We start from the raw sequence: 11,421 nt of genomic DNA, 5'->3' as shown, positions 1-11,421 counted from the left end.
CGGTATGGGGTGGGTGCCGCCCGCCGCCTCCCCTCGCCCTGGGCCCCGCAGAGTCGGGCCGGCTTCTCCGCGGGCACCGGCGCCGGGCGCCTCCCCGCTGCACGACCCCGCACCGCGGGGACCCCGGGCCCATGGGCTCCGACAGGAGCACGGGCTACGCGCCTCATCGCGCTTCAATCCCGGGACGGGGGATCCCGCTGCCGCCGCACCGCTCCCCGGCCCGAGAGGCGACCGTCCAACAGAGGGTCCATGCGGCCGGGGTTGGAAGCAAACCCAAGAATAAGGGATTTAGCAACTTTTTCACTTCGTGTCATCTCTGCAAAGCAAATACAGGGTAACATATATTCTAAACAATGAAACCTCATTATCAAGGTGGAAATGCTCCGTTTCCACTTTTTCAGCCCTCCTTGGCTGAAAAAAAAAGACAAACGCCGAAGGTTGCTAAGTGAGTTAGGGACTTAAACAGCTCTTGTTACTAAAAGATGCCTGCAGTTGTCAACTTCAGGTGAAAATGCTGGAAGAGCAAGCTAGGAAGCACTTGTTCAGAGCTGTTCTTCAGGCAGTATATTACAGCCATGCCTGTGTGCAGAGCAGACATCATTCTCCTGTTTCTCAGTACAACTTCTCAAGATCACAGACCTAGAACTAGATCTAAGCATGTACCATTTCAGAAAGAAAATGCAAAAGGTAGAATTATGTGAACTTTTGAGGTGRTAACATTCATGCACTTAACAACTTGAAAGAAATACCCCAAATCTRCAGAAGTCAACATCCAACACCCACCCACACTGCAATGTCAAAATCTTTCAACTGCAAAAGACTTCCAAGTAAGAATAACTGAAGCTTGAGACACATGAATGCTTCTCCATCAGTACTTGTCCAGAGGCAACTACAGCTCCTCTTACTAACTCCAGCAGATCTTAAAAACAACAGATGAGCACTCAGAATCTATTTGATAAAGTATAATCCATGTGTAAAAAAACTCAGATTTTTAACTTCTGGACAATTTCTTTCTTACATTTACAATACACTTTGGATCAATTAGCCGAGTAGAGAAACATCACTGAGAGGACAGCAAATTCCAGCAGTATTTTAGACCCATACAAACTGCTACAATCCTCCCTCCTACCAGCTTTCTCAGGCTTACAGTAAAAAATGAGTTCTTAGAATTTCTCATACCCTTTTGTATGAACAGGAGTTCCTTCACCTGTGGCTACTGCACAAGAGGCTTATCAATGGTGTCCTTTTCTTCTCCATAAGACATTTACTACATCTGCATTCCAGATTTATTGCTATTCAGATTCTTCCTCCAAGACCTCCACTTTGTGCCGGCCCTATAGAAGTTCACCTTGGATCCATTATTTCTATTAACCACCATGCTCTCATCATACAGAATGGCAAAACAGGCAAGTTTGGAAAGGAACCTGGGGGACCACATTGGGTTTGCAAGACCAGGTTAGGTAGCAGGAGGGCTACAGGGGTGGTTTCTGTGAGAAGCTACCAGAAGCTTCCCATGTTTGACAGAGACAATGCCAGCCAGCTCCAAGAGCCTGCCACTGGCCAAAGTCAAGGTCATCAGTGACGGTAGATGCACTTTTGGGACCACTATTTGATAATGTGAAAAARCCCCTCTGCAACTGAGCCAAAGAGAGTGTTAGACAATGTGAGAGGACCAGCTGTGGAGACACCTAGGCCAGAGAAGAACAAGAGAAGATGCTCCAGCTGCCAGAGCAGAGATTCCCAAGCAGACCATGGTGAGTCAGGCTGTGCCCCAAAGGTCCATGGAGGAGCAGAGACCCACCTGCAGCCCTAGGAGAAGCGCTTGGTGGACTGAAGATGGCTCTGMCCCTGTGGGAAGCCCATGCCAGAGTAGGTTCCTGGCAGGACTTGGACCCACAACAGAGCAGTCTGTTCTGGAAGGACTGCACCCMTGGAAGGGGCCCATGCTGGAGCAGTGAACAACTGCAGACTGTGGAAASGACTCACGTTGAAGACATTTGTGGAGGACTGTCTCTCACAAGGGAATGCTGGTTCCTGATGCAGCCCTGGAGAGCCTGCTGGCTACCCTTGCTGTAAGAACAGACAATCAAGAAAGCTGTAGGTGTCTTCAGCAAGTTTTATGTGCAGTTTCTCAAACAGTTAAGAAACCAGGCCATGACAGTGGAGTACCCAGAGCACTGAATTTTTCTGCATACCCTCTGAAATCAAGCAGAGGTTTTTCAATACAATAATGAAAATAATGTAGTTAAACCTGTATTTCTACATTCAAATAAAGACTGTTTTCAGGAAAGCTGAAGGCATGGAAGGCTCATCTGAGAAAATTTTAAAAGAAAAATCCMACCAAACCCTTAAGTAGAACACATCTTCCCACATACATTACAGCCAGTAGCACAGCTTACAAGAAGTGAAAATCATGCCCCAGAGGAATCTGTGGAAGTCCTTCCAGAGACTTCCAGGGACTGTATTATATAAAACTACACTATTTGGATCAGGATCAAAAATAGAAGTAATTTATCAGCTATTAAAACTGTTAAGGACACCCATCACATAATTCATTCCCTGTCAGTAATACCCCATGTCACATTTTACTCATATCTAAATACAGCCCTATTACCTGGAAATTCCTATTTCTGGAATAGGGAAATGCAAATTTTCAAATATACACTTCCCCCATGCCTCCAGAACAAAAATGACAGTACATATCTTTATAAGCAGAAATCTGCACTTCTGATACCTGTCACATCTTCAAAGCTTTTTATCTGTACATAAAGATCCAAAGCAACATTTGTAAACATTACTAGTAACACAGGAGCTTCATTTGGAAAGATGACCTGTAGCTTTTGCAGAACTGGTGGAATAGAGAAGGAAAATGCAAACAAACCCTGGTCAGCTTATGAAGAAGTGACAGTTTTGGGGAACACCTGAAGAGGTTCAAAGACGGCAAAAGAAAGAATAATAAATGGCATATTTTAAGTCTTGTCCTCAATAAGGCACTTGGATGAAAAAAAAAGACAAATCAAACACATGCCTGAAGTCAATCGAGTGTAATAAAAAAAAAAGCTCACTCTTCCTCAGTTTAAGAACACACATACCCCAAACTACTCTTTATTAGTTGTAATTGGCTAACACGAACAATTGGGTAATGCCTTATGAGAAACCAGATACTGCACAAGTCAAATTGAAAGAGCAGGGCAAATCCCAAAGCACAGGAGACACCACACACATAAACCACAGTGTACCTTAGAAAGATTTTTAAAAAAACCCAAACAATCCTTGCAGCTCTTTCAGATCTCCACAGGATCACCCAAGGCCCTAATTTTACATAATAGTCTAAAGATTCAGAAAAGGCCATTGTATGAAGTCATCCCTATGAAGACAAGTTAGGTATCCAATGACTTTGCAAGTAGGAACCTTGGGCATCTTTAAGCAACTAGGTATCCACAAAGGATTTGGCCCGAGGTCCAATTCACTCAATCCTCAGCACCTCTATTTACACTACTGTAGGAGGAAAACAACAGCAGCAGGGCTGTGCAGCTTACCTGCTTAATACATGCAAAGCTCTTTAGCATTCTCCTCCAATCCCCTCATAGATGTGCAAATCTTTGTATTCTTACCATTGGGGGGAAAATGACTGCAATTTGATGACTTGCAGAAGGAAACCTCTCAGCAGGGACATTTTCATATGAAGGCTCCCTTAGGAGGTGCTGGTGGGGGWAAGAATTCTGACAGTGTCGATCAGAGGCCAAATGTTGAAGGGATCTCTTTCTTTGCTTCCTGCCCTATCATCACCATATTGTGACACCTTGTCAGAGAATTTGAAAGAGGCACTGCAACAACATGAAAGTGAATACAGGATCCTGAAACTCATTGTTTAAGAGTTTGGAATCCAAGAAGGTAAATACATGGGGTTTTTTTTGGTTTTTTTTTTTTAATATGGTAGGTTAAAATAATTGTTCATTTGACTCTGAACATGTCGTCTTCATGTAACGCAGTTCCTGATTGATCAGTTAATGAAAACAGCTTAAAGTGGTTACTCCAAGACCCTTGCTTCTTGTGAATGGTTTATGGAATTCAGATCATCACACTTGAACAGCGCAGGATGCCAAGGATGCTGCTGGCACAAAGCCTATGCTTAATTCAAATGATGCTCACATGTGTGTCGGCAATTGTGACTATAAGCACCAGAAGCAGGTGATCCATAAGATAATTCAAAAGGACCAGCTTCTTCCAAACGTATTTTGGAGGTCATCTCTTGAAGTTCAGACCTTYGACTCACTTCTGCAAAAAACACTTTATTATAACTCTCACACTAGGAAAAAAAATTACCAGCATTACTTTTTCCCTCCTAAGTATTTTACACCAAAAGCATTTAATTAAATACTGATAAAACTTCTCTGGAGCAGCTACTTTGTCCAACTGCAAAACCTCCAAGTTAAGTTTAAAAGACCTCCATATGACCAGACTTTTTCTTCAAATTGATGGGAAAAAAGTTTAAATTTTTACTGTCTCAAATGTCAAGATTGACACATCTTTTGAAAATGAAGCTATATTATGTGTCCTTTGCAGTGGCTTTGTCAATATAAATTGTCACTTAAGTGGAGAAGTAAGGGCTAAGCAGCAGAATCTTTTAAAGAGCAGACCTTCCTTGTGGCTGAAATAATTCCAGTTAAGTAATGCAAAAGTACTTGTAGAAAACACTCTGAACAACACGCCTGCCCACTCCYTCTCTACTACCCACCCCAAAAGCCCCAAAGACCTTCATTCAATAGAAACTCCCAAAAGACATTGGGTATCAAAGTTCTAATACCACCTGTTAGCTATCTCATCAATAAGAAACTGCATTTGAATTGTATTTCAAGCTGATCAGAGGAGGAGTGGAGTGTATATAAAAGGTTCTCCCTTTCACAATATGTGCCCCATTAGTTTACAATTAATTCTAAGGTAATACAAAGAAACAGAGCAYTCTATTTTAAAAATATTTCTTTTTCTATACTTTGTTCATGCTGATAGAACGTTCACTTCCACTTCTTCTGATAGGAATACAGCTTATCCCGTTTGACCCCAGTTTGGGTGCAGAACAGGAAAAAAACCCCAACCAACACATGTTGTTTTTGTCTCTGGCTTCATCACTCTGTAGGATGCTCCTGGCATTGAAGAAGGAAAGGAGGTAAAACAATTGCAGTAACAAGGAAATAGGGTACTGAYACCCAATGCAGTTCTCTAAAACAAAAAAATAGAAAACAGTGGTAACAGTGATTGGAATAGCACTCAAGATTTTATCTTCTCCTTACCAGCGTCTACAGAGAATATCAAAGGTTAACACTCCAAACAACATTTCTGAAAACTCAGAGACCCATTCAGGTTTATGTTTTTTTAGATTCTTTTTGTTTCCTTTTGAAAGAAGAATGTCCCTTCCAAAATATTCAGCATTATTACAGATATAAATCAGAAATCTGCAAAAATGTAACTAGTTTGAATTCACTTATACCAATGCTCTTTTTTTCCAACATAGATGGTTTGGTAAGCAGATCAGAACCAGTTATATTTCACTGTGGATTACAAACACCTTTTTAAGTGGAGAAAATATTAAGAAAAAATTTGTAGTGAAAGACCAGACCATGAAAAAACAAGCTCCTATGCCTTCTAAGTTGTCTGCATTCTTAGAGCAAAGGACTACTATAATCCTTTTAATAGATGCGATGAAACTCTTAATGGAGGCRAGTATCCCTAAGGAAGCAGATTTCAGGCATAATTTAAGAATCACAGTTCAGCGGGAAATGACTTTTCAGGCAATATGTAACAAGATGTCCATGGATCTGTTGATCATGAAATGAAAAAGAAGACCACATATCACTTTGCAAGATGAAAGATCTTTATCAACATAAATTTTAATATGATACTTTAAATATTTTAAACCTTTTCAACCCCCAAAACACATCTGCATTACAATTTTAAATACAAACATGTGATACATAATCAGAATTTGCTTATGCTCACCTCTGAACAGGTAAAGGCAAAAAAACAGAACTAGTGATTAATAAGCACTAATCACAGCTTTATGCCAAACAAAAAGAAAAGCAATGACAAGGTTTCCGACCTACATTCTATACCAACAATGATTTTAAAAATAAAATTCTAAGATATCTTAAGTAACAGTTTTAATTTTAAATAACTTTATTTCTAGATCAAATACATACTGGATACAAATACTGCAGATATGATGAGAAACAGCACTAAACTTAAATTCAGGTTCTCTTTGCCACTAATTTAATTACAAATAAGAAAAAACCAAATCCAAACAATGTTACCACTCCCATTTTTACTGATCTTTTTTCCAAGATGGCTGCTTTTCCTGGAAGTTTCACTCGGTTAGGTTCATTCCTCTCTTCATGCTGAGGCAACRTATTAAATCCATGCAAACAGTGCAAAAACAAAAAGTTAGTGTGAAAGCTTCTTAAGCAGATTATAAAGCACCCAGTCCTAAGAATCTGCCTGTATCTAGGATTGATATTACTTCTGTCTCTGTCCTACTTCATTTGAAACACATGTGTGCAAACCCTCATCATATCTGATGTTCAATCATTCKGTAATATACATTAGAAAAACAAACTGTGCATTTACAAACCTAATTACTCAGGAGTAAAACATTATTAGATGCTACAAAAATCTAATAATAAAACAATTGAACTCCAGCTGTCAAATATTTACTAGAACTTCTGCCATTTAATTACTAAAACAACTGTTTATTTAAAAAGGAAGTTAAATATGTTACAGATAGGACTTTCTTGAAATTAAAGGGAGAGTGGAAAGTACCTGCTCAAATACATATTGAATCTGAGTAGAGCCTTCTCATAAAGGACAGCAAGGTTAGATTCCAATTTCCTACCTCAGTTCACTATGCTTGGAAGGCCATCTCATTTACTGCACTTTCAAAAATTATATGCTACAGACACGTACTGCTGGCAAAATCTTGTAATGACTAAACTTAGCAAACAGTACTGAAGACTTCAAGGGAATTTATCCTAAGTTTTCAAGTGAGAGGTTTAACTGTTTCACTTAGGTTCACACGTTCATAATAAACACTTGAGTGCTCTACATTCAAAAGTGCTCCATCRTAAATTAAGTAGCACAAAAACATTTTGTATTATTCATAAGTGAAATTAATATCAAATAACAGGATTTTAAAATGCAGAAAATGCATTTTTGAAGTAATTAGAAGGCTGTTTCACACTGGATACAAAGACACCATGCTTCATCTTGACAGTTATCAAACCTTCCAGATAGATAAAGTCAAGTGGCACCAAACTAGGAACCCTCCCAGCCCTTATAACCCTCCCTCCCTTATACAGGAGGCAAACATAGACACAATTGATTATTGCATATGCAAAAAAAAGGAATAAATACCTAGTAAGTTCTTTGCCACAGTCTCTACTTAATATATTTGGTGTTAAGTGATTTATTGGAAGAAGGCTGTTATATTACATTAAATTTACTTAAACTACAGGAAATTGCATTAGTAGCATTACACTCAAGGTCTGAGTTCCACATGGCTTCGTTCAGCAACAGATTCCTTTCTGACACTGATGCTCCATTTACCCTACCCCAGCAGCCGTTCATTTTACCAGCCTATTACTTAAAATGACCCCATCTGACAAGAGAGTGTCACTGTGTTGGTTTGAGAATGACTGATGTAGTGCTAACATCTAGCCTTGACCTCTCCCACCCTCTTCTTTTGTCACTCTACAGAATTATCTGGGATGCCTCCCATTCAATCCATAAAACCTTAGTATCCCCCTTGTGAGTCAGTAATTCCAAACAAAAGATTCCTTAATTAAAAAGTAAGAGTGTAAGTATTCAGCGTGGCATATATGCCACAGCGATTGTCCAAGGGCACAGAGATACATTCCAATTAATTCTTTCACGAAGTAGAAGGAAAAAAGGTAGATAGTGCTTTCTTTTGGAGATTCTCCAACTGCCATGGAGTATTAGTATTTTCTTTCTGTCCATGAAAAGGCGGAAGGGGAAGAGATGGATGCAGTGCCCATGCTAAGGCTAAACAGCCTGTGGCAGACCAAAGAATGAAACATTTTCTTGAGGGATGTCACATTTGAGGTTGCATCAGAAACTTGTACACAGTATTTAACAGCCTCACTGACACACACCCACCTTCACCACAAGGTCCTTCAGTTTGCCAGCTTCTTCTTCCAGCTTTTTAACACTGCAAACCAAGTCTTTGCAGGCTTCAATGTAACATTCAGTTGGTGCCCACTGCAGTACCATCTGTTAATAATTACAGTTGACATAATTACATAATAGTACATTATAAATTAATGTTCTACAATTAATGAATCACAAAAGACAGTGCCAGAACTGCATTTATGCTGGGTTTTAATTGTATGATTTATGCACAATAAGCTACTACTTTCTAGTACGAGTTTCCTTTTTTGGAAGCTTTCGTCACCTTAACTCTCCTATGAGTAGAAACATGAAGAAACTAATCTATTTCCTTTAATTTCATGGCTTAACTCCTTGAAATAAATTATTTTTAAAAAAYGTCCTCTAGAGAAAGACCATTGGACAGCTCTATGTATCTATATAATAACCAAGACAGTTGTTGAGTATTCATAGTTTTCATCTTACAAGGTGGAATAATACACTCCAAATCAATATCCTCTTTAGCTGAGTACCTTGTGAGAATTTTTGAGGAAATGGTTATTCATGGTCTGTACAGGAATGATCAGCTTACTACACTCTTTATTCAACTTCTGAAGAAACTTGAGGAATTCATCTTCACTAGAAAAACAAAATTATATTTTGTTATTTGTTAAATGCTGTAACTTCTTGCAAGCCAAATACTACCTATGGATTTCCAATACTGGCTAGTGAGTTAGACAAGCAATTTTATAAGAATACCCTGCATCATTTTAATAATGAGTAGTTAAAAGACATTTAACATCTTAGCAAGTTTTTTTTTCCCCCTTATTTGTCTTATCCTGTCCCATCCCCTCCCTCCCCCACCTTATTTCGGAAGGACAATATGTCTCATCTGCAGCTTACATTTTTGAAGCAGATTTTTGAGGAAAAAGCTGGTTTTAGCTAGGACTAAAATGACAAGGTTTAGGGTCATTTAGTCTCGAGCAGAGTGGAAGAAAATAAGAATTCAATAATACWGGCTTGGCCCTCGGATCTGGAAACATTCCATCAGATATTTTAAGCTCTGAGGTATATCTATTTTGAAGAAAATCTACACTTGGTGCCCAAATGCAAGCAGGAAGACAACTCTGAAAATTAGTTTGATACATGTCTCCAAAAAGCGGAGAGAAGGACAGAAAATTTTAACAGATTATTTACAACATTAAGTTTCTAGAGCTTCCACATGACACTGACTCAAATTTACTGGAAGTGTCTGAGAATTTTAGTTATAAGTCCTGGTGCCAGACAGAAATTTGTTGCCACTGACCATGACAAAGGAAAGAGGGCAAGGAAGAAGACCATCCAACTGTTTTTGCTGAGTGAGCTCTCAAAYTCTGAAACTCCTGAGAGGTGTCTGTATTTCCAGTAGGAAAGTTTCTCACCACCTCACTTGCTTCTGCTTCTGAGGGCAAAAAGGTATCCATGAAATTTATCAAACAGCTAAACTAAGCTACATGCCAGTGCAGTGCAAGTATCTAAAGAGAGGTGGAATTTAACCCGTGGAGTGTCACAGAACACTTTCTTTCAACTTTGGGCACAGATCATTAGTGAGTAAAATTTCCACCACTCAAGACATCTGGGATTTGCAACAGTGCTGAACTGTTAAGACTTTTACATTTACAACAGAAATATATATAAGCATGCTGGAGGTTTAAAATCAATACTGCAAATGGTTTTCAAGAAGATGAGAAAGTTCAAAAGCCTATTAGTTTGTTTTTATAGAATAAACTATTACTTGTTTCAGAACAATGTAATTGAACTGARTATTTCAGGTAGAGAACCCAAACACTAAACATCTGGAGATAGTCTGAGAGTTTCTCCCACACTGCTGTAGTCAAGGCTTAATCACAAATGTTCTCTTCTACTTAGATAACTACCTGGTTTTTAGCTGGCTGGGATCAGTTRTGGCACTGTCTGTGTTTGATCACAAAGGAAACTATTTTCTTGAATTCTGGAACGATTCTCGGCAAATATAAAGTATGTTATGGGCTTGAATGGGGGGGGGGAAGAAAAACATTCTATCATACTATGTCACTACATCATAGTTCTCAAAAAACACCCCATTTTCATGGAATTTTATACCTGTTGCAGTGACACATTCTTGTATTTAGAAATGGAAATGTTTTCAGAAAAAATTACCACTTTTAAAAAGAATTAATGGCTGTCAAAACATCAGTGGCTAATCAGTGCTAGACACTCTGTGAGTTTATAATCAATCAGTTCAAGATTTTCTACTATGTTAGTTTTTCTATGACTTAATGACTGATTCTCCTTTTCACAGAATGACTTTGAACAAGTGGGAAGTAAAATCTTTACATAATAGCATGTAAACATAGCCTATGATTTTAGTCTCAAGGTCAGATTCCTAGAATACATGTCAGGCCATTTTCTAGCAAACTATGCAGGGCTTGCCATAACTGAAATGCTATCATATTTTGTGTACTTCAATCTTTAATCAATCAACTATTTTCTAGTTTTGAGAATTACATATTACCTAAATCCACACTATACTAGGAATTAGACATGTCACTGGCGTGTCAGACTGCACCAGACACTGTGTGGGTATTTTATTGTGTTTGGCCACACAAGGTAAATGTGTAATTTTTTTATTTCTCCACTTACTCCATCTCTTCAAATTTTTAAGCTGCTCTGCTTAAATGTRTGTTCTAAACACTACTATGGAACAATCTGAAAAAAACCATATATTTTAACATAAAAATGCATAAAACTAATTTATCCTTGCTAAAGAGTCAACATGACTAGTCAGCCTAGCAGATTCCTGGTCTACCACCTCAGCTCAGCAGCAAAGTCTGTTTTAATACAAATGGCTCAGATGCTGTCAAAGTATTTATGGTGTATCTGTATCATACTGGTTTGTACTCTTTTGCATGCTGAACTTCAGTTCTTCATACTGCAGCACATGTACAAGTTTGCACCAGGATTCTCTCCTGAAAGCACACACTTGTTTTGATGGAGAATTACAAAATCATAGAACAATTTGGGTTGGAAGGGACCCTAGAAATCATCTAGTTCCAATCCCTSTGCCACAGGTAGGGGCATCTTTCACTAGATCRGGTTGCTCCAAGTCCCATTCAACCTGGCCTTGAACACTTTCAGAAATGGGACATCCACAGCTTTTTGGGGCAACACACTCTAATGTCTCACCACTCTCACAGAAGAGAATTTCTTCCTTATATCTCATGTAAACCTGCCCTCCATCAGTTTGAA

At 38.8% G+C, this 11,421-nt stretch overlaps 1 protein-coding gene across 1 annotated transcript in view; it reads right to left on the bottom strand.

Annotated features, from left to right (window-relative positions):
* Window positions 1–6,239: 6,239 nt before the first annotated feature.
* The window catches only part of ASZ1 (ankyrin repeat, SAM and basic leucine zipper domain containing 1), a 35,696-nt gene continuing 30,514 nt past the window's right edge, over window positions 6,240–11,421 (bottom strand). The window contains 3 exon segments of the mRNA XM_057390466.1: window positions 6,240–6,392; window positions 8,167–8,280; window positions 8,688–8,793. Of these exon segments, the coding sequence (XP_057246449.1) occupies window positions 6,240–6,392; window positions 8,167–8,280; window positions 8,688–8,793 (373 nt within the window).

Source organism: Malurus melanocephalus, unplaced genomic scaffold (assembly GCF_030028575.1).
Source record: "Malurus melanocephalus ecotype Western Australia unplaced genomic scaffold, MMel_1.1 scaffold_27, whole genome shotgun sequence".
Taxonomy (NCBI): Eukaryota; Metazoa; Chordata; class Aves; order Passeriformes; family Maluridae; genus Malurus; species Malurus melanocephalus.
This window is presented reverse-complemented; position numbering and strand designations above follow the sequence as displayed.